The sequence below is a fragment of the Caretta caretta genome, chromosome 8, assembly GCF_965140235.1.
Source record: "Caretta caretta isolate rCarCar2 chromosome 8, rCarCar1.hap1, whole genome shotgun sequence".
Taxonomy (NCBI): Eukaryota; Metazoa; Chordata; order Testudines; family Cheloniidae; genus Caretta; species Caretta caretta.
In genome coordinates, this window is record NC_134213.1 from 37,156,746 (window position 1) to 37,180,721 (window position 23,976).

Sequence of the window (23,976 nt, forward strand, 5' to 3'; positions counted from 1 at the left end):
TATCCCTTGCTCCCATGGCTCATGAGGCAGTCTACTAGCGGCCTGAACAGCAGTAAGGACTGGTTCCACCATAGTCTGAGCAAGTGCAGACTGGTGGTGGAATGTGCCTTTGGTCATTTAAAAAGTCTATGGTGGTGTTTGCTTACTAGGTTAGACCTCAGTGAAAGCAGTATCCCCATTGTTGTTGTAATATCTGTGAAACAAAGGGAGAAAAGTTTCCGGTAGGATAGGGAGTTGAGGCAGATTGCCTGGCAGCCATTTTGAGCAGCCAGATATCAGGGCAATAAGAAGACCACATTGAGGGGCTGTGCGTCTTTGTGAGGCTTTGAAAACCAGTTTCAGCAATGAGCCAGAGTAATGTGACACTTATCTATGTTGTTCCTTACCAAACTGTCCCCTCCATTGCATTTTCTCCCCTGTAAACTCAACCCTCACCAACCACCATGTGTTGAATGAAAAAAGAGCTTTTTCTCCTAAATCCATTAAGTTTTATTATGTACACAAATACACAGATAGCAAAGAAAAGTAAAATAACCTGAAGCAAAAGGGCTGATAACACTGGTGGGTGGGGAGAGAAACAAGGAAAGTTTTCCTAAAGATGCACTGCAATAACAATCAAAGGTGTGGGAATGTGTACCTTCTGGTCCTTTTGTCCTCCCCGGTGTTGAGTGCAAGGGATGTTGATCTCTCCCACGCCTCATATGACGTTTGTTGGAGGAGGATATAGAACTGGGTGGTGGCAGTAGGATCAGCGCAGGCTGCAGAGGGACTCTAGCATCCAGCTGCCTTTCTTGAATCTCAGCCTGACAACTCAACATGTCTGGCTCCTTCATAATCCGCAGCATTTCTTCCTGCGCGGCACGCTCTTGTTCCCTGCATGCTCTCCTGTCTTCCCTGAACATGTCCAGGTTCTTGGACAATGTAATCTTCCATGCTCTGAGCTGCGTCTTGTCACTCTCAGAGGTGCACATTAACTCATTGAACATGTCCTCCCGAGTTGTCTTTTTCCGTCTTCTAATCTGGGAAAGTCTTGTCCCGGTGTGGAGGATGAACAGACAGACAAGGTATCAACTGAAAGGAATGAGGGATAGCTCAGTGGTTTGAGCATTGGCCTGTTAAACCCAGGGTTGTGAGTTCAATCCTTGAGGGGGGCATTTAGGGATCTGGGGCAAAAATTGGGGATTGGTCCTGCTTTGAGCAGGGGGTTGGACTAGATGATCTCCTGAGGTCCCTTCCAACCCTGATATTCTATGATTCTATGAATGTAAAGCACAAGGGTAGCATTGACAGTGCATACATTATTTATGGTCCAAGGTTAACTTTTTTTATTTAAAAATACAGCCCTCAATACACTTCACTGCAAGACACAAAGTAATCTCAATCACTGGCTATTGTAAGAGTCAGTTTGCTGCTCCAGCCATGGTGAGTAAGGCCATGAGGCATGGGCGAGAGGTCTTGTGCTGCTGCTTTTGTGAAGACATCCTTGGAATCATAGGTTGGAACTTAAGAAAAGTCCCTTTTCCCCTAGCAACCTGGATGGTGCTTGAGGACAGGCACCAGTGTAAAGCCCCCCAAATAGTTAAGTGTGTTGTGGTGTGTGTGTGGTGTTTTTTACAAAAGCGTGCGGGTTGGCGGGAAGGGAGACCAACAGGAAGCAATGTTACCAGATTTGCCTGTTACTTTGGGGTAAGCTCATTTATTAGGGTTACTCTTCTGGTGGGGGAGGGGCGGATATTTCTGTAGTTCTATTAATGTATTGCTTATGTCACTTGTGTTTTCATATGGAGCTCTATTCCTCACTTCTGCAAGTCCCCTCCCAATGGAGCTATCCTGCAGGACCTAGGTTCCCCAGGGCTGGGTTCCTCCAGAACCAGACGAAAACACAGATGTGCGCGTGCATGCACACACACATTAATAGAGCAAGTCTGAGCGGACCGGGTCAATCAGCACTTTCAAGCTATCACCCTTATAAGTCCCTGGACTCAGTGGGCTGGGTCAAGCAGCACTTTTAAGCTGTCACCCTTATATGCCCCTGGGCTCTATAGGCTGGGCGAAGCAGCACTTTCAAGCTGCCACCCTTATATGCCACAGGTTCAGCACGTCCCTATCGCTCTTTCACGTCACAATTGTACTGGTAGTAACCCACTTGATGAGCAAACACCACAATATTTTTGGGCGCTACAGGGATCTTTAGCTTAGGTAAAAGAAGTGTTGCTGCAGAGTAAATGGGGGAAGCTAAAAACACAAGAGTAAAGTTCAGAGAGAAGCAACCATCTTAACCATAAAAGTTAGTTATTGAATAATAGTGATAACTACACAAGGAGAGCCTAAACCAACATAAGTTACATTATTAAAGGTTAATACCTGAGGTAGAAAAGAAAACAGAGAGAGAGTGAAAGAGGGGGATCTTACCACTTGCATGAAGCTTGAAGTGGTCGGGATTCGCAGGTGATGGTGGTAGCTCAGGGTCCTGAGTTCTGGAGATGGGCAGACCCCCCAGCATGGTCAGTCAGGAAATGGCATCCCAGTGAAACTGATGCAGGGTTTGGGTCCATGTATCAGAACACTGACTGGAGGGTGAGTAGGGATTTTTGTAGAGAAAATACAATGGTTCATGGGGGAACACTAGATTTGTTTATATGTAAACTGATGACGTAAGGGTTTTCTTTAGGCTAGATAATAGGAGTTGATCACTCTTGGTTATGGGTGGTGGTTTCTTCCAGGGAGCTCACAATGCAACTAGGCTGCTTCAGTATTTTGGATATCAATCAAGGATTTATTACTAGAATTGGTCTGATAACTGCTGAGCTGGGTGTGTGCAGGCATAGGTTCATTAATATCTGGAGCAGAGACTCCCATGATGCAGTGCTTCCCTGCTTTTCTGGTCCCAGAGTTCAGTGCAGTTCTCTGTTCTCCATTTTGTATGCTAATGGAGAAGTCTTAATCTTGTCAGCCTTGTCAGGAGGAGTCTAGGCGTGTCTCCCAATGCCCTTCACTGCTCTCTGCAGGTCTTTTCTCTGATCGGTTTTGGTTCAAGCAGAGACTGGTTGTGTGTGTGTTGGGGGGGTGGGGGGCGGTCTTTCATGAGTCAGGCTAGATACTGCGCCCTGATTCCCCAAGAACACAGAGCTGACTGGTATCAGTATCTTTTTTTTTTAATGCTGCTTGCAATACATGGTGATCCCTTCCAATCACAATCACAGCACATTTGGTAAAGCATGGTTGTGTGACCCAGATTTCACCAAACGGGGTGGATTGTTTTTTGAATTGTTTGAGGTTTAAGGGCTAGCATTGAAAATTTTCCCCATTTCCACTAGGTGACCCTATGCAATATCACTCTCCTGAGGGTAACAGAGGTGGCAAGGGAGCAGATGCTACAAGCATTTGGGTTCTGACCTGGTCCTTAGGCTGCAATGCTGTGTGCTGCAGTGTTGCAAGCAGAGTTAATACTGGAGTGGTGCAGGAAAGTGTCCTATCGTGGTGGATGAAATAAGGCAGCCCTTCCAATAAACCTTCTGCAAAGGATTGCAGAGTACCTCCATGAAAGTTTCCTAGAGATCTCCATGGAGGATTCACGGGTCATCTCCGTGCACATAAACGTTCTTTTTCAGAGAGCACCCTCTGCATAGCTGGAGTGGCCACAGATACCCATTACGCCTACTTTTTTTGTTCAGATTAAATATAAAAAATAATAGCATATAACCCCTACAATTCAATTGGAAATGTATACTCACCAGAGGTGCCTTCCCCAGCGTCACGCACCACCACCTGATCTGGTGAAAGGGTGGGCTCCCAGTTTAAAAACAGTTCTTGGCTGTCAGGGAGAATAGATCCTCTGCTTACCTGTCTCACCACCACCACCTCCTCCTCATCATCATCATTAACAATGTCCTCCTCGTTGTTGCTTAAGGTTACCTGAGGCCCTGGGGGGTATCCATGGAGCGTTTTGGGGCAGTGGTGGGATCACCCCTGAGAATCACACACAGCTCCTCATAAAAGCAGCATGTTTGTGGGGCAGAACCAGAATGACTGACTGTTCACCTCCCTTGTCTTCTGGTATGCTTGCCGAAGCACCTTTTATTTTCGTGCGGCACTGCTGCGTGTCCCTCTGTAGCCTTCTCCCCCCCCCTCCGCCCCCCCCATACCCTGCATGATCTTGGCATAGATGTCAGCATTTCTTCTGCTGGATCAGAGCTCTGCCTGCACAAACTCTTCTCCCAACACAGCATTAAGATCCATCACCTCCTGTGTGCTCCATGCTGGAGCATGTTTGTGGCCTTGAGCTGGCGAGCTCTCCATGCTGATCAAACAGGAAACAAAAATTCGAAAGTTCCCAGGGCTTTAACAGGGGAGTGGCTGTTTCCTGTGTACCTGGCTGATGTGCAGTGGAGTTGAAAGTGTTCTCCTGAGCAGTCACAGCAGAGCACTATGGGACACCTGTTGGAGGCCAATTCGTTCGAGTTAGACAGTGCAGTGTCGACACTATATTCATGGGTTGACATGGGTGTCGAATCAAGTGCTATGCCTCTCCTATAGATGGAGAACAGAAGTCGACTTTACAGGCCACTTAAGTCAGTGGAAGCGACTCAATAGTGTAGACATACATTATTAGATCGACTTAACGTGGCTTATGTTGACCTAAGTTTACAGTGTAGACCTGGCCTTTGATCCAACACAAATGCCTCTGGAGTAGCAAAATTTGTTTCCCATGCACCATATTAGCTGCCAGTTTTGGAAGTAGGGACATTACTGTGGCCATATAAAAAATGCAGTATTGTAATCTGAATCTTTTTATATTTTTAAAAAAAAAGCTTTCTGCATACTGCATAGAGAATAGAAGTAATACATATGTTCTGTCTACTAACAGTGGAACATAGGGTTCAGTTCTGAGAAGTAAGGCTAATATAATTTTTAATTTTGTTAATAAACAATGAATATATATCATTCAGAATGCTGCTGCAAAAATCATTTTCCTAATCTGTCACCTTGACCATGTTACCCCTCTTTCCATCACTCCACTGTCTCCCTCCTTATATCAAACATAAGCTATTTGCCTTCACTTTCAGGGACCTTCATGGTCCACCTTACCTATCTCTTATTCAGCACTGAAAGATGGATTCCTGCCTCTGATTTGGCCCACGATGCCATCCTCTATTATCCACTTGTTAAATTTTCAGAGAAGCAGCTTTGTACTTTTTCCTATGCTACCCTCTCATGCTTAGGAAATAGTCTGCAAGGCTGCATTGTTCTTATTCAGATCCTTTCTTAAAACTCTTATGCTATGATGCCTACAAAAAAAATAACTGTAAAACTGTTGGTGGGCTGAAACCACTGCCAATCATGCTGTCCAATATGTTCATTGTTTTCTTGCTGATCTATTGGTCGGGCTGTATCCATCTGTTGCCTTTTGTGTTCTGTGTAGATTGTAAGCTCTTGGGGCAGGGACTGTCTTTTTGTTCTGTTTGTACAGTGCTTGGCCTAAGGGCTTCTATTAATGGGACTCCTAAACACTCTAATGACAACCCCAGATGGACCCCTAAACTCTTACTATGTACAAATTAGACTTTCTATTAGATTTTTAAGATGGAGGAGCCTGAAGCACTATGAAACTCGGAACATGAACTTTAAGGCCAATTGTTAACTATTAAACTCATAAATTCAGATTAATTAACAGATTTCCTTGAAAATTCAAGCATGACTCTGAAATTATGATGAAACGTGATACACTATTTTTATACAAAATATCGAGGTTGAACTCTTATTTTGAATTTATATCCGAACCCAGCTTTAACTAGGAAATTGCAACAGCTCTGCCATAATAAACTCTAATAAGGAGATGAGGTACTTGGATGGTCCAAATGGGTGTCCTCATAGAGAATGTTTTGAGAAAGCCCATGTTCTGATTATCTAGTGACTCATGGTAGGGAATGACCCCCAACCAAACAGAGGGCAAGCTTATTTTCTGGGTAACCCAGAGCTGCTCCTCAAAGAAGCAAAGCTGTTAGTAAAGGGATGGATTTTAGTATCTGGAAGAGGTGAGAGAGTGTGTCCCTATATCCTCCAGGCATTGAAGTTTCCCAGGTTGGATAAAGGACTTGTGATAGCTGATTAGGAAGCCTCAAAGTCTAGGCTTGTCTGTTTATGAACGTGGGTCTAGTTGCTCGCTCCTGTGTCTGGACTGGATAGACTTGTTGCTTTACACACCCCTACCTGTATCCACAATGGCAATGTTCAAATCCAACACGGATTCTGGAGCTTCATAATAAGAGAATGGACTTGAATCTATACAGCCTTAAGTATTCAAAGTCGCAGTAGCAGCATAGGACCAGATTGCAGAAAGTATAGAGCTGTTCAAGTCAGTTCAATGTGATCAGGTTATATATTTGACCCTTGGTCTAGCATAAGCCATCCTAAATTTTTTCCAGTTTGGAGAAATTTGGTAAGGCTCTGAGGTTTATAACCATGGATCCCTGTACTGGTGAGGAGGTGAATTGAATGCTGTGATAAGTTTCTTATGTCTCTAATTTGTGATTCTTTGAATGATACTTGAAACTACTTTTAAAGCGTGGTTACTAATGCTAGACTCAGGGTTATGAGCTGGGAAAAATAGAAAACGTAGTTGAATTTAAAAAGAATCAAAAAGCATACATGTGACAGATATTAAGATTTCTGAAATGTGGTGTTCAGAATCATTTTCACAGGGGTTTTATCTTTCTGGTGTGGTCCTGGTTACATCTGTGATTAAATAGCTACTTGAGCCAGTCTGTTGCTTAGCTTATTAAAGATGACCTACATTTGCTACCGTTGAATCAGGGTATGTTAGTTTTCAGCAATGTGTAAACCAGTGGTTCCCAAATTGCTCATGCTGTTGACCCCCTTTAAACTCACCTCTGTTCACATAACCTTCTTGATACCTTAATAGTCAGGTTGGTTTTGCATAAAAGAACCCTCCATCTTTACAGTTTACTTTGAAAATTTTGGGTGGGTAGCCAGGCCTGAATTAACCAATGTGCACTCACGCAGGGCCTTTGTCTCCTGGGGGCCCTCGAACACCAAACCAAAAAAAGGGTTGGGCAACTGAGGGCCACATCCAGCCCACTAGATCCTTTCAGTTGGCCTGCTGCCCCATGTGCTGGAAGAAAGGGATTCCATCAGTCTCCCTTCCTTTCCCATTCTTCCTGCATTTCTTTTGCATCCTCCACGTGGAGCTTGTGACCTGCTGCTAGCCATAGGAAGGCATGCTGCTGCTGCTGTGAGTGTATTGTATTGTTCTGGCAGTGGATGGCACTTCCTAGCTTTCCTGGCTGGCTGCAGCTGTGGGTGTGAAAGCGCTTTATGGGTATGGTCTATGCAGCATTTTGGAGCAAGCTTCCTAGCTGGGGTCAGCAGATTCAAGCTCTGAAGCCCACCCTCTTTCATAGGATCAGTGCCTGAACCCCGGCCAGAATCACAACTTCAAACTGCTGTCTATAGAGCTATATAAGAAGGGAGCACTAGCATGAGCTCCATTAGGCTGAGTCTCTGGGTCTAGGCTGGGAGGTTCAGTCCAAAATGCTGTGTAGACATAGTAGATGGCACTGCCCTGGTGGCTGTTTGTTTAGAAGCTTTCTTGCATCTTTTTTTTTCCTGTGTCTTATGACCTTCCTGGTACTCTTTCGGGGCTATCCTGGGGGTTATGATTGACAGTTAGGGAACCACTGCTGTGAACTATTGTACTGTAATTCCGTATGTTACCAGACATTTGACTAGTTGCATGTTTGTACTTGAAGATTTAAGTCTATGCTGCAAATACAGCTGTGCCAGAATGTTTACAGGGCCTGAGCTCAGTCTATGTCCTTGGGTACAGCCAGCTATGCAGGGTAAGCTTATATAGTTGTACCAGCAGTGAAAAAGTTGTCATTGCTGGCATTTGAGTGGCACTGAGATTAATGAGGTAAGTTTCCTTTTCTTTTGGTGCTATTGTATGCTAGTGTGTAGGTTCAGAAGTGCATCAGTTTGTGTCATAAACGTCAACTACGCAACTGGTACTAAACTTCATTTTTTTTAAAGAAACTGATCCAAAAATTTACTGGGGGTTAAAAATTACTATACACGGTCCTTCAAAAAATCACCTTTTTACTACATTGTTGGAGTAAGATACTTACTTTTGGTTTTAGCTGGTCCTCTGCACTTCAGTATGTTAAGCTACTTGAAGATCAAACAAATTGTTTAAGTTAAACTTTTTTCAAGCTTGTTAAGCACTTATCCTTGTTGATAACTAGATCCTCAGGAAGTTTTTACATTTTTTACTGTGTGGAACTTGGGGAGGGGGGGCATCTGAAAAATTGGAATGGAAAAATGTTCTTCAAATTCAAATAATCTTAAAGAAGCCAAATGGCATTACATCAAAGCTTCTTAGACATTCACTTTTAGACTTGTTTCCCATGCTTGTTCTCCACCCCACGAGTTTTTTCAAAAGGTATAAGCTTGAAATTGGGGCATATAATAGAACTGCAAATGCAAATAAACATAGCTTTGCTGCTGATGTGCTATAATTAAAATTTCAGATTATAAAAAAAATGCTAAGTTATTTTAATTATATTTGATTTTCCAGCATGTTGGCAGATGACTTTTTTTACTAATAGTGCATGTGACTGAAATTTTAAAATAGTGTCTTTGCATTTTTTTGTGTGACTTTCATACTAACCTGATTGATGAACGAACAAACACTGAAGGAATTGGTAAATTGTCCACTGCCGATGGTAAAGCCTTCGCAGATCCTGAGGTGCTCCGAAGACTGACTTCGTCTGTCAGCTGTGCGTTGGATGAAGCTGCTGCTGCATTGACACGGATGAGAGCAGAGAACAATCACAATGCAGGACAAGTGGACAAGTATGTAATAATGGCTTATACTTTCATATAATTTAAATTATGGTATCTAAATTGTAGATATGAAAACGAATTTTTTGCATTTTGGGTTTAATTACTTTTGCAGTTCCCTCCTCTCAGTCACATGAATCCCTTGTTAGTAGTAGCAGCAGCAGCCATGTTCTCAAATCTCAGGGCATTGCACACCTTACCTCACTCAGTCTGTTAGCTAGGGACTGTAGCAAGGACAGTGTAACTGTGCATCCTTCCTTCTCCTAACATTTTGAGTAAGTTTCCCTTCTTCCCATTTGGGGTGTGATGTCAGTTTCTCCTGTACAAAAAGCTTCTTAAACAAAAGCTTGCTTATAATGGAAAGCCAGCCTCACCATTCCCACAGAGGGTATGTCTACACTGCAATTAGACACCTGCAGCTGGCCTCTGCCAGCTGACTTGGGCTGGCAGGGCCTGGGCTAAAAGGTTGCAGCCCAAGCTCTGGGATCCTCCCACCTTACAGGTTCCTAAACCTGGGCTCCAGACTGACCTCAAATATCTACATCATAATTAAACAGCCCGTTGGCCCGAGCTCTAGCAGTGGGCATGGGCCTCCCACTGGTTTCTAACTGCAGTACAGATGTATCCAGAGATGCTAGTTTTTTTTGCCAGAACTACTGCCACAGGAGCTTCAAGGGTTGTCTTTTTATGAAACTAAAGGATAGATAGCTCATTGTCTGGGGTAGTCCTGATAGGATAGTCATCTGCCAGAGTCTGTTGCTCTCAGGTTTTGGAGGGAAAAATTAAATTTCCTAATACTTATCCATGAAACAATCTGATTAATCTGTCAACTTGATTAACCAGGAGAGCATGGCTGCCCCAATGTTCCAGAATCAAGTGGTTGTTTTAAGTCCCAAGGAAGCATGCTTTCACATCACTCCTTCGGTGGGAAAGAGAAGTGTCAATTTAAGCTGCTGAAGCCTCAGTATCTTCTGCTTTCAGCTTTTGAAAGTTAAGGGGCAAGATGTCTCCGCTTCCCCTCAGATATTTGACATTAAGGTGATACTGTATGTGGGCCTGGAGGAAACCTGAATAATTGTTGAAATATTGTGTTGTACATACTGCAGAACTAAAAGTGTGTAAGATTTGAGGTACTGTTCCTGGAGAACAGTTCTTCAAGGAATTTAGAAATGGACATAAAAATTAATTAAATCACAAACTCTATTTCTTTAGCATCTACAAAGTATGATTTTAATTATAGCATCTTTAGTCTTCAGTTATAGCATCATAGATGTGCCTGGCTCTTTTCAAACATTGGCCAAGGCCCCTTTCCCCTCAGAGTTTATTATTTGTTAAACAAATAACATACATGTAAATCCATAACATGAGGATCTGGGGGAAGAAATGGGGTAGTGTATTGCAAGAGCGTTTATATTTCTTTTTTTGTAGATGTTTAAGGCCAGAAGGGCTAGTTATGATCAACTAGTTTGACCTTGTATAACACAAGCCATGGAATAATTTGTGCATTTAGCCCACTGAGTTGATGATGTGAATTTTTTTCAATTATATCATTAAAATAATATACATACCGGTAATAATTTAGTCTTGAGAATAGCCTAGGGAGTGGGCAATACTTGAGCAGATAGCAAACAGGAAGAGTTTGGAGAAGATGTATTCTTTGTGTCAATTAGAAGCAAGTTCAGTGTCCATAATCATTCATGTTGCTTTGTAACTTCTGTTTTTCACAGTCATTGTTACTATGAGGAGATTCAGCTTCAGTTTGATTCCTTAATAGGTGGGCTTGAATACATTGCCATATACAATATATACAGCCAATTCTTAGTATAAAATATTTGCTTTGGTTAGGATAATATGATTGGATCTATGCACAGTTGCATTTTAGAGTATTTCTCTAAATGAAAAAAATCAAATGGTATGACCTCTGTCTGAAGTAATAGTCACCCTATCTCAAAAATGATATTGCAGAGTTCCAGGGGCTTCAGAAAAGGATAATGAGTGATTAAGGGCATGGAAAAACTCTTGTAGGAAGAGAGTTTGGGGGTTTTTCGTGGGGGCTGGGGAGAGATGAAGGCATAAAAAAAGATTAATGAATGGTCTAGAAGAGATAAATGGGGAACTTCTACTCTCCTTTTCTCATAACACAAGAGCAAGAGGAGTATTCAATGAAATCGAAAGGTAGGTGATAAATTAAAAATTGAGAAAAGGAAATACTTTTTCATTCATCATAGAATCATAGGACTGGAAGGGACCTCGAGGTCTAGTCCAGTTCCCTGCACTTAAATCTCAGATGATGATGGAGATTTCACAACCTCCCTAGGTAATTTATTCCACATAAGTTTTTTTAAGGTCCAACCTAAACCTCCCTTGCTGCAATTTAAACCCATTGCTTCTTTTTCTATCCTCAGGTTAAGAAGAACAATTCTCCCTCCTTGTAACAACCTTTTATGTACTTGAAAACTGTTATGTTCCCTCTCAATCTTCTTTTTTTCCAGACTAAACAAACCCAGTTTTTTCAATTTTCCCTCATAGGTCATGTTTTCTAGACTTTTAATAATTTTTGTTTTGTTTCTCTTCGCTGGACTCCCTCCAATCTTTCCTGAAATGTGGCACCCAGAATTGGACACAATACTCCAGTTGAGGCCTAATCAGCACGGAGTAGAGCAGAAAAATTACTTTTCATGTCTTGCTTACAACACTCCTGCTTATACATCACAAAATGATTGCTTTTTTTGCAACAGTGTTACACATGTAACTAGATTGTGGAACTCAATGCCACAGGAAGTCAGAGACCAAGAACTTCATAAAATTTTGAGGGATTGGATATTTATTTGGATAACAAGAACATCCGGAGTTGTTTGAATTAATGCAAAAAATATTTTGGAAAGGATATAAAATTTCAGGCTTAAGGCTGACGCCACTCTAAATATTAAGGATTGGGATAAAACCTTTCTGATGGGTAGATTATGCCAAATCTGCCTACTATGAGGTTTCTTGCACCTTCTTCTGCAGCATCTGGTGCTGGTTTTTGTTGGAGAGAGGATACTGACTAGGTGGACCAAGAGTCTGATCCAGTATGTCAATTGCTGTCACATTACATTGTTAATCCTATATTTAAATGTCTGCTGTAGTCACTGAAGGGAATCACAAAAAGCTCAGTCTGGCAAATGACTTCCACCTCCTTACCAGCCCGGCTCCAAGGGTCCTTATTTGGCAACTACTAACACTTTCATTGTCTGAGAAGCGTGTATCTCAAGTGAGAATTACTTATAGGGATGCAGAGTGTAGTTTAATAATTGGAATTCTTTGGTACCTAGTTGGAAATTGAAATTATTATATATTCCTGAATTAACAAGTGAACTTTCTGTTTCTAGCCAAGACTGTACACTGAGGATGATAGAGGAGAGGTTCTGGAGACAGCTTGTGTATACGTGTCAGAAAATAAATGGGCCCAATTTCTCTTTTGAATTTTATGCCTCTGTGCCAACCAGTCCTCACTTTGAAGGCAAATTTCCATGTCTTATAAATAAGATGCACTGGCAGGAACACATCACTCTGATTGTTCTGCTGGAGTTGATCCTACAGTTATCTGTGTTGGTAATCCTGACTAAGGCTACGTTTTAGTCACAGGTATTCTTAGTAAAAGTCATGGACAGGTCATGGGCAGTAAACAAAAAATCAGTCTGTGATCTCTCCATGACTTATACTACATACCCTATATACTTTGGGTGCTTGGGGTTGGCCCGGGGGGCACTGTGGGTGTTCTGGGGCAGGGGGCGATTTGGCAGGGCTGGCAGGCTCCTTGTCTCCTTATTAGAGGTGCAGCCTGGGGGGTGCTGAGCACTGGCTCTGCAGCTCCTATTGGCTCTTATAGCTGTTTAAGGTAATGTAAGGTAAGTATTTCCTGAGCCTTGAGGGCTTTTATGGTGACGAGCTGGGGGCATTGGTCCTGACTGCTTGATGGTTAAAGAATAGTAATACATCGTAAGGACCTTTGCCTCCCCCCCCCCCCTTTTTTTTTAATCCTTCTTGAATTGGCACATCAGTCAGTTTCCAATATATTTTATACTGCTACACTGGTGCTTTTTCACTTTGGATTGTAAGAGGTACATTGACTTCTCTAGACATCCTACTTTTTGTCAGATTTGGGGTTTGAATGAGAAGGAGTTACAGAATATCCACCCATCTCCCTTCCTTACAGTAAAAAGAAAAGGAGTACTTGTGGCACCTTAGAGACTAACCAATTTATTTGAGCATGAGCTCACGAAAGCTCATGCTCAAATAAATTGGTTAGTCTCTAAGGTGCCACAAGTACTCCTTTTCTTTTTGCGAATACAGACTAACACGGCTGTTACTCTGAAACCTTCCTTACAGTGTTAGTCGAGGTATCCCACTATGATGGAATGTTAAAAATATATAATGAATCCATCCAATAGGCATATTTTAATAATTTACTATTCCAGATAGGCTGCAAACTTCAGTGGCTCGAGTTTCTTTGATATTTTTTTAAATGTATAGTTAAAATTTTGGCAGTCCAAAAAAATCAAATAAGGATAATTTGTCATATGAATGTTTTGTCTAAAAAATATTTACTAATTTAGTTTTTTTTCTTTCCAATAAAATATTTCAGACATTAGGAATAGAAAAGCAAAGGACTGGCAGTTGAGAAATCTGGTTTATTCCTAGTTCTGCAACAGTATTCAAAGTGACTTTAGACAGATCTCTTAAGCATTGTCTGTACTGGGAATTTGCCCCATTCTTGCAGTCAGTGGCTAGCTGCTGTCAAAACTGCCCCAAGTGTACACAGGAAAGCTGCAGCTTGCACTTGTAAAGAATCTCTGCTTGAAACTGGGATGGGCTATATTGATGCATGTTATAGCTTTCCTTGTTTGGACCTGGGATTTGCACCAGTGCACCTCTGTCAGTGGCTAGCCACTTATTTCAAAATCGGGGCAAATTCCTGTTGTAGACAGAGCCTTTATTTCTCAATTAGACCATCTGTGAAAGGGAATAATAGCTCCTGCACAGAGGCGTTGATGTGTTGTTTGTTTTGAAAAGCACTTTGCTGTTTAGCGCTTTGAAAGTGTCTTCCAGAAAGTGATATCGAAAGGCAAACTAGCATGTCAATTAAGCAAAAGTCTTTTGCTATATACCTTGACTTTACTCTTTATCAGAAAGCTCGCTACCTGTCTGTTGTAGAATTCTACCTGTGTGTTCATTGTATGATAAATAATTTTCCAGTCGCAGTTTGGCAGAAGCATGCTCCGATGGGGATGTGAATGCTGTCCGGAAGCTGCTGGATGAAGGAAGAAGTGTAAATGAACATACAGAAGAAGGGGAGAGTCTCCTTTGCTTGGCCTGTTCAGCTGGGTATTATGAATTGGCACAAGTAAGTAGAAAATACACAATCACTTATGACTGAGACTTTAAATACAGAGTGCTATATGCCTGAAACTCTTTGAAAGCCAAACATTTTAGTCCTTTTGATTAGAATGTATTTTGTACTCTAAAAGGAATATGATGTAAAATATAGTGCAGTTCACTTTACTGCATGCTCAACAGCCTTTCAGACAGTCTTCCACTAAATATGCTTTTTACAAGCCCTCAGTCTAAAGAGGAGGGGGTAACAAATAAGACATGCTACAACATAAATGATCTTGTTTGAAAATTACATCTTGTTTGTGTTCAAATGATCTGCCTGTAGCTTTCAGGCACATCGCTCCAGACATAATCAAGCTGTACTGCCAAATAGTCATTCTAAGATTCTGCCCCTAAACGTGAGTGCAAAGCGCAAAAAAAAATAAAAAAAAATTCATCTTACATTAATATTTTATGATGCATAATGACTCAGTCATTTCTAAACCTGGGACTTTTTTCTGGCTAATATATCAGCATTGTTGACTAAATTCTAATTCCAGTTCACTTCTGCATTACCTTCAAATTCTGTCTTCAGTTACACTTGTTCATCTCTATTGATGGCTATTACTGGTGCTGATTCACAAGCCAGAAAACACCTAGTTTGACTCGGTGATCCCAAGATGAGTTTATTGGGAGAAGCCTCTTTGCAAGTAAATTGAACAAATCTGTGCTGGAATCATTAACGCGTAAATGTGGCACATCTCAATTGCAACAACCTCACTTTGAGTGGAACTACACTTTATCTGACGTATTTGAAAACGTTAATTATATGTTGCAGTCGTTGCTTATATTTTTGGTTTCAAGTATTGTAACATGCAAAAAATGTGGAAGAAAAACAGCAAAGTGCTCTACTTGGGCAGATGCTAGTAGCAGTCATGACTGGCTCTGGACAGATCCATATCTAGTTCTTTACCGAAGGTAGGATTGCTGTCATACGAAGCTTTTAAAAGGAGCAGGGAGGAAGAAAGGAAAATAGTTTTCAGGGTTGGTCTCTGTTACACATTTAGGTGGACGTAAGGCAGCTTATGTTGACCTAATTATGTCAATGTCTACACTACATCCTTCCTCCCATCGTTGTAAGTGCCCTGCTACTCTGACATAATAACTCCAATGCCACAAGAGGCATAAGGCTTATGTCAGTGTAATTAGGGCTATGCAGTGTCTGTCTGCTCTCTTGTCAATTTCATGCTGGGAACCATAAAATTGACAAGTATGTCCCTGCTCCCCTGGATGGCTGGGTAGCTGGACTTCGATCCCAGCTGGGAGCTAGGGCGAGAAGCCAGAGTGCATTTGGATCCCAATCTCAGCTGAGAGCCACCTGCCAGGAGCCAGGCAGTCTTGTGTATTTCAGGGCACCCTGAGCTGTGAAATTGACAAGGGTATCCAGCTCCCTTCTGGGGCGGGGGCTGAGAGAGCCCACTGCACACCCAGAAGCCTGCAGGGTAGCCAGACTTCTGGCAGGGAGCTGCCAGTGGAGCTGCCAGACCAGGCTCTCAGCTTCCCATGCTGCCCCTTTTAGGTCAGTGAAAGCATTCTTGCTGAGGATGTGCACCACCAACCCAAGGAGGGTAGTGTAGACATGTACTACCACAATAATTACTGCAGCGGCTGTTGGTTGACTTAGGTTTGTAGTATAGACATACCTGACTCCCCTCATAATTAAAGAAGCAAAACATAATTGTTAAAACTCATTTAAGTGAACTTCTGTTTGTTTGTTCAGGTACTACTAGCGATGCATGCAAATGTTGAAGATCGAGGGAATAAAGGAGACATAACTCCACTCATGGCAGCTGCCAGTGGAGGCTATGCAGACATTGTAAAACTGCTACTTGTTCACTGTGCCGATGTCAATGCCCAGTCTTCAACAGGTAAGTATGGAACAGCAACTGGATGAATTAACCAGATTAGCACGTATCAATCAGTCCCAGCCTCCTACTTGCATGTTTTGAACTATTTGATATTTTTTAAGTACGTGGTGCTTTCATTTAATAGAAAATACAGTACAGATTACTTCAGTTCAAAGGGTAAAGCAATAATAACTTGCATGGCACCAAACAGGAGCCATCATTGTTCAGCTGAAACTGGACACCTGTGTGAAAACAGATGGCTCTTCCTTAGTCCTTGATGTTAATTCTAATGCAAAGGCATTTTATCCACTGAAGACTCCTGTGAAGTAGGATCACCAGTAAAACAAATTGGAACAAATTAAGCCTGAGATATACTTCAATATAATAATTCAGTAACTAATACTTGCCAGAACTGCAGTTTCCTTAAGATTTATGTTAAGGGGAAGCCCTTGCAAAAACACAGCTAACCATTTCCTCCATATATCAAGAAAGAAATTTTGATTGAACTGTTTAGTGCTTATGTGATATTTTTTTAGCCCAAATTTCAATTTAACCCTTTGTTCAAACTTTGTAGTTCAAGCACTTGCCCTTTTTAAATGTATTTTATTCAGATCCCTATTGACAAGCTTAAAGTGAAATATGGTTTCAAAAGATGACTTTGAAATATAGACTCAAATTTTTATTTTTACAGTTAGATACTTACGGCTCTTTAATTTGGCTGGGTGAAAAAATGATCAATTTTGAAAAATGATCAAATACTGTTTCTGGAAACGAAAAGTTTAAGGAGGTTTTTGTGTAGTGCATTGTTCATTCCCTGTCCATAGCAAAAAAAAAACCCCTGAGTAGTGATCCCAAATACTTTTTTCTGCAAGAAGTTTTTGCATTTGTGTCAGTTTAGGGTAGTTTTGGAAGTTTTCTAATGTTCATGTCTTGTTTTTTGTTAATATGATAGGAAACTATTAAACTACTTTTGAAATGCGAAACACACTATTTTGCATGATAGAGAATTAACCAAACTTGAATTACAAGTAAAGCAAATGGCATTGCGGCAAATTATTTGATGGAAGACTGACAAGGGTGGTATAAACATTGCATTGTAGGATAAATAGAGGAAAGCCAATTTTAAATAAGCTTCAGGCATGCAGTTATTGCAGATCTGCAGAAGTGAAGGAAGGAGTTGCTATTATCTAGAAAAGTGATACTCAGCCTGAGGCTTTGAGTCGCAAGTGGCTCTTTAACGTGTCTCTTGTGGCTCTTTGAAGCACATGAAGTTAAAACTTTCTGATTTAATTATTAACCAATCAGGATGCTTTTACCATGTTAACTAATTGTAGCTGATAAAATAATACTTCATCGGTCATTGTAGTAAATGAAACAATGAATTCACACTACTATGACTCTTTTGGGTAATGTTGATTGCTGATTTGGCTCCTGAACCGCTGAGGTCTGAGTATCACTGGTGTACCACTTTCAGGAGTCTGATTTGTCCTGTGTACGCCAAGTTTCACTTCACTTAAAAGATGCTTGCTTACAAAATCAGACATAAAAATACGAAAGTATCACAGCACACTTACTAAAAAATTGCTTACTTTCTGGTTTTAACCATGTAATTATATTCCAATTGTATTCCAATACAATTTATAAATATTGTACTTCCATTTCATTGTATGGTGTGTGTGTGTGTGTGTATATATAGAACAGTATAAACAAGTCATTGTCTGTATGAAATTTTAGTTAGTACTGACTTCACTAGTGTTTTTTCTGTAGCCTGTTGTAAAACTAGGCAACTATCTAGATGAGTTGATGTACCCCCTGGTAGACCTCTGTGTATCCACAGCCATATTGTGTAACACTAGTTGAGAACTAGTGGTCTAGAGCAGTGGTTCTCAAAGCCAGTCCACCGCTTGTTCAGGGAAAGCCCCGGGCAGGCCGAACCGGTTTGTTTACCTGCTGTGTCTGCAGGTTCGGCCAATCGCAGCTGCGGGGCTCTTGCAGCCCCCATTGGCTTGGAGCAGTGAACCGTGGCCAGTGGGAGCCACGATTGGCGGAACCTGCGGAAGCGGCAGGTAAACAAACCAGTCCGGCCCACCAGGGGCTTTCCCTGAACAAGCGGCGGACCAGCTTTGAAAACCACTGGTCTAGAGGAAGGAAGTAGTAGTAGATGATTCAGTGGCCCCTTGAGTGATTTATACCAGAATTGGAGAAAGGTGTTTATATCTGTAATTTGCTTGTCTGGTGCAAGAGTTCTGAAGAGGGAAAATGAGCTGTTTTGAAGAGCAGAAGTTGAATCTGTAGTCTGCTGAAATAACCAGAATGCTTTCCTAAAAATGAAACCCGGAAGTTTTCAAGGATACTGTAAGTCACTGGTAGAAACAGTGAGTTTGAGCAAGTAAACCAGGGCTTAACCCAAACCTCTGTTGAAGGTATTTTAGAAAAGTGGAATTTTGGGAGGTTAGGGAAGGTGAAAGAGTAGTATTAAAAGTAAGAAACTTCATCTGGGCAGTAACTGAGAGATACTGCTAATAGACAAAATGTGGCCAATTTTTGAAACCAAATGATGCAGGGATACCAAGAGCATCCAGAAATATAGGAAGCTTTCTTATTATCACATTCTACACAGGAAGAATATGATGGGTTGGGGAAAAGACAGAAACAAATAATGAACGTGTGTGGTGAAAAATGCTGAGGGAAGTGTGAGCCAGTTGTGTCAGAATTTAACTGTATTGGCTGGGAGAGATTACCAGCATATAAATTACGGAAGGCAGAGGCCAAACAAAGAAGGAATGATATCATTTGAATGAGATGAAAGATAAAAGGGTCATTGAGTGTGTCTAGGGCTACTAGAGAGGATAACATAGGCCATAGAAGGTTTAGGCTGATAAAAGGAGTCCTAGAACTAGGGCAGTGTTTCAGTAAAATAGTTATGTCTAATTGTTAATCTGTTTCTGAATCTTCTACCTCACCTGAAATCACAGGTGAGAGAAATGCAAAAGTCTGCTAGGTTGATTTATGGCAAGGATAGGCAACCTATGGCACATGTGCCAAAGGCGGCATGTGAGTTGATTTTCAGTGGCACTCACGCTGCTGGGGTCCTGGCCACCAGTCCAGGGGATTCTACATTTTAATTTAATTTTAAATGAAGCTTCTTAAATGTTTTTAAAACCTTATTTACTTTACATACAATAGTTTAGTTATATATTATAAACTTATAGAAAGAGACCTTCTAAAAACGTTAAAATGTATTACTGGCCTGGGAAACCTTAAATTAGAGTGAATAAATGAAGACTAGGCACACCACTTCTGAAAGGTTGCTGACCCCAGATTTATGGTATAAATACTTAAGTAGATTAAAATTCTATATATTTAAAGTAGGTTTTGGTTTCATTTATTTACAGTTGGGGTTAGGTGAAAGAGGAAGGAGTTACTTACTGTATGTTCTTTTTATCTTCTCTTAGGGAACACAGCACTCACTTATGCCTGCGCTGGGGGATTCGTTGACATAGTGAAAGTGCTATTGAAAGCAGGTGCTAATATAGAAGATCATAATGAAAATGGACATACCCCCTTAATGGAAGCAGCCAGTGCAGGTCATGTTGAGGTTGCAAGAGTACTTCTGGAATATGGTGCAGGAATCAACACTCATTCCAATGAGTTCAAAGAAAGTGCACTTACATTAGCATGCTATAAAGGTATGGTATTTAAACCTTCATTTGTGAAGAAACTTTAGGTGGCTGTATTTTTTTGATGATCCTTATATTACACACATAACATTGTTAGATTTTGTGCTTGGAATCTAACTAAAATTCCCAGACAGTCTTTTTGTTAAGGTTCAAAAAATACCATCAGGAACCTAATTTGGAAGTTTTCTAATGTTCATAGCTTCTTGGAAGTTTAAACTCCAAATTAGGAGTTTAAAGTAAGCTAAATGTGAAAGTCAGGAAATCTGGAGGAGTTTGCAACTTGCTCATATTCAACATACCTCACCTACCCTCCTTCCAATGACATTGACACAGCATAAGAACTGTATGTTTTGTTGTGGCCATCACTATTGCAACAAAAACTGCATCTTTCTAAACTCTGAATCTTGTTGCAAATGGTGTTCTATACACAAGCTGTCTTTCTCTCCTTTATAGAGAAAGTACTAACGCCCCAGTTGTTGTGAATGTGATACTTAGGCATCTGCAGCCAATATGTGATAGAAGACAAGTAATAGTGCTTATCTGTAATGGTAGGGTCTCAAAACATTTTAGGAGTCTAAATGACGTTGGGATAGTGGTTGGATGTTTTCAGTTGGATTATATGGCAAATCATGGAGCGGTGTTGCTTATTTGATACTATGTTAAGGGTACAAGTAAGATATCTCCGGAGCATAGCAGGAACATGGATTTGGAGATGATTAGGTTCTCCTAGTAACATGTTGGTTTGCAGGTCAGTAGATGAAGAATATGGGAGTATCTCCTGGCTCATGTTGAAAATCTAAGTATGGGGGAAAATAGTTGGGATTAAGGAGATTTGTGGCTTTACTGATAGAATTGAGGTTACATGTTCAAAGTTGAGGCTGGTTTTAGTCAGTTTTTAAAACACTAACTTCTCAAGTATTTTCTCAAGTGCTGTTTTAACACTGGTTTTTCTTTGATTTTTTGGAAAGTTTAGGAAAATACTTAAGTCAAATCTTACTACTTTGTACGTACATGTATTTAAAAAACAAAATGGGTGCAGCTGAGCTATTAATTCAAACTGTAGGAGACTCAGGAAACCTTTGCTATTGGGTTCCTTTTTACTTGCTGGGAGATGTGGCAGATGAACACTGAATTTAATAATTTGATAAAGAAATAGAGTTAACTGCTTTAAAAGCTCTACCCACTGTGCCAGTAGAGTATGTAAGTTCCTTGAATGAAAAGGAACTCCATGGCTCTCAGAACCAAAATTCTACCAAATCTCAGATATGGTAAATTCTTAAAAGAAAAGGAGTACTTGTGGCTCCTTAGAGAGAAGTGAGCTGTAGCTCACGAAAGCTTATGCTCAAATAAATTGGTTAGTCTCTAAGGTGCCACAAGTACTCCTTTTCTTTTTGCGAATACAGGCTAACGGCTGTTACTCTGAAACCTATAAATTCTTAGATTGTAATAATTAGTGTGAGACAGCTTGCATTCAGAGTCCATTGTGAAGTGAGATCCAGCCATGTAAGGACTGTGTGGATTCTCTGGTGATTGGTCATGGAACTTGAAGACCTTGTAAACATTTCCGTTTCTGTAATTGGATTTGTGTGATTTAAGAAGTTTATAAAATGTACAGATTCATGGTATTCCCCAATAAATATATATCCCACTCTCTGACACCAGAGATTCAATTTTAGGGCCCACCTTGAGATTTTCTCCCTGCAGAATACCCAGACATACTTCTCTGAAGTATCCAGTATTACTCTGGCAGACATCACCTTAAGACTCAGAACTTTTCCCTTTGGTCCACCACCTTGGGCCTCCTGGGCTCCATGGTCTTCTCCATTGAGACGTCTACAGTTATTCTCCTCATATCTCTTTTGAGCACACCAGATTTTATTCCCCGGTCAGACTACCTACTAGCTCCATTAGGGAAGCAGACCCTCATAGAGATCAAGAAAAACAGGAACGTAAGAAGTACATTGAAGAAGTGGAAGAAGGTGACTTGCCACAATATCCACTGGAAACCTCCTACCCTATCCCACTTTATTGTATACCACTCATTGAAAACTACAAGTCCTTTCAGGAGTTGCTAGGGAGAACAGAAAATATTCTGTATATTGTAGTGCAAGAGAAGGTACATGCGTTTTCCAATATCCATAATAGAGGCTCAATTTAAATGTACCCCCAATTTAAATACCCCAACCTCAATTTAAATACCCCAAATTAAAAACCATTGTAAGAGGACCAAAAAAGTGCCACCATGGCTAAACAACAAAATAAAAGAAGCAGTGAGAGACACAAAGGCATCCTTTAAAAAGTGGAAGTTAAATCCTAGTGAGGAAAATAGAAAGGAGCATAAACTCGGGCAAATGAAGTGTAAAAATGTAATTAGGAAGGCCAAAAAAGAATGAAGAATAGCTAGCCAAAGACTCAAAGTAATAGCAAAAAAAAATTTTGAGTTCATCAGAAGCAGGAAGCCTACTAAACAACCAGTGGGGCCACTGGATGACCAAGATGCTAAAGGAGCACTCAAGGAAGATAAGGCCATTGCGGAGAAACTAAATGAATTCTTTGCATTGGTCTGAGCCATTCTCTTTCGGTGACAAATCTGAGGAATTGTCCCAGATTGAGGTGTCATTAGAGGAGGGTTTGAAACAAATTGATAAATTAAATAGTAATAAGTCACCAGGACCAGATGGTATTCATCCAAGAGTTCTGAAGAAAGTCACATGTGCAATTGCAGAACTACTAACTGTAACTTATAACCTGTCATTTAAATCAGCTTCTGTACCAAATAATTGGAGGATAGCTAATGTGACCCCAGTTTTTAAAAAGGGCTCCAGAGGTGATCCTGGCAATTACAGGCTGGTAAACCTGACTTCTGTTCCTGGCAGACTGGTTGAAACTATAGTAAATAACAAAATTATTAGACACATAAACATAAATTTGTTGGGGAAGAGTCAACATGGTTTTTGTAAATGGTGAGGCATGATTTCTCATCTACTAGAATTCTTTGAGGGGGTCAACAAGCATGTGGACAAGGGGGATCCAGGGGATATAGTGGACTTAGATTTTCAGAAAGCCCTTGACAAGGTCCCTCACCAAGGGCTCTTAAGTAAAATAAGCTCTCATGGGATAAGAGGGAAGGTCCTCTCATGGATCGGTAACTGGTTAAAAGTTAGAGTAGGAATAAATGGTCACTTTTCAGAATGGAGAGAGGTAAATAGTGGTGTCCCCCAGGGGCCTGTACTGGGACCAGTCCTATTCAACATATTCATAAATGATCTGGAAAAGGGGGTAAACAGTGAGATGGCAAAATTTGCAGATGATACAAAACTACTCAAGATAGCGAAGTCCCAAGCAGACTGTGAAGAGCTACAAAAGGATCTCCCAAAACTGGGTGGCTGAATTTCATCTTCCATTTTGTTGCCCAGTGTTGATAAATACAAAGTAACGTACATTGGAAAACATAATCCCAACTATACATATACAATGATGGGGTCTAAAGTAGCTGTTACCACTCAAGAAAGAGATCTTGAAGTCATTGTGGATAGTTCTCTGAAAACATCCACTCAATGTGCAACGGTAGTCAAAAAAACTAACAATGTTGGAAATCATTAAGAAAGAAATAGATAATAACAGAAATATCATATTGCCTCTATCTAAATCCATGGTAGGCCCACATCTTGAAAAGTGCATGCAGATGTGGTCACTTTATCTCAAAAAAGATACACTGGTATTGGAAAAGGTTCAGAAAGGGAACAAAAATGATTAGGGATATGGAACGGCTTCCATACGAAGAGAGATAATTAGACTGGGACTTTTCAACTTGGAAAAGAGAAGATTAAGTGGGGATATGATAGAGGTCTATTAAAATCATGACTCTTATGGAGAAAGTAAATAAGGAAGTGTTTAGTCCTTCTCATAACACAAGAACTAGGGGGTCACTAAATTAATAGGCAACAGGTTTAAAACAAACAAAAGGAAGTATTTCTTCACCTGTGGAGTCAACCTGTGGAACTGCTTGCCAGAGGATTTTGTGAAGGCCAAAAGCATAACAGGGTTCAAAAAAACAACTAGATAAGTTCATGGCGGATAGGTCCATCAATGGCTATTAGCCAGGATGGGCAGGAATGGTGTCCCTAGCCTCGGGTTTTGCCAGAAACTGGGAATGGGCCACAGGATAGATCAGT

The 23,976-nt window shown here is 40.8% G+C and overlaps 1 protein-coding gene across 13 annotated transcripts in view; it reads left to right on the forward strand.

Moving 5' to 3' along the window:
• Positions 1-23,976, forward strand: part of ANKHD1 (ankyrin repeat and KH domain containing 1) — a 213,748-nt gene that overhangs the window by 81,377 nt on the left and 108,395 nt on the right. For all 13 annotated transcript variants that reach the window (XM_048862541.2, XM_048862545.2, XM_048862543.2 and 10 more), the window contains exons 3-6: positions 8,715-8,871; positions 14,098-14,245; positions 15,995-16,142; positions 19,577-19,810. In XM_048862541.2, coding sequence (XP_048718498.1) covers positions 8,715-8,871; positions 14,098-14,245; positions 15,995-16,142; positions 19,577-19,810 — 687 coding nt within the window. The remainder of the gene's footprint in view (positions 1-8,714; positions 8,872-14,097; positions 14,246-15,994; positions 16,143-19,576; positions 19,811-23,976) is intronic.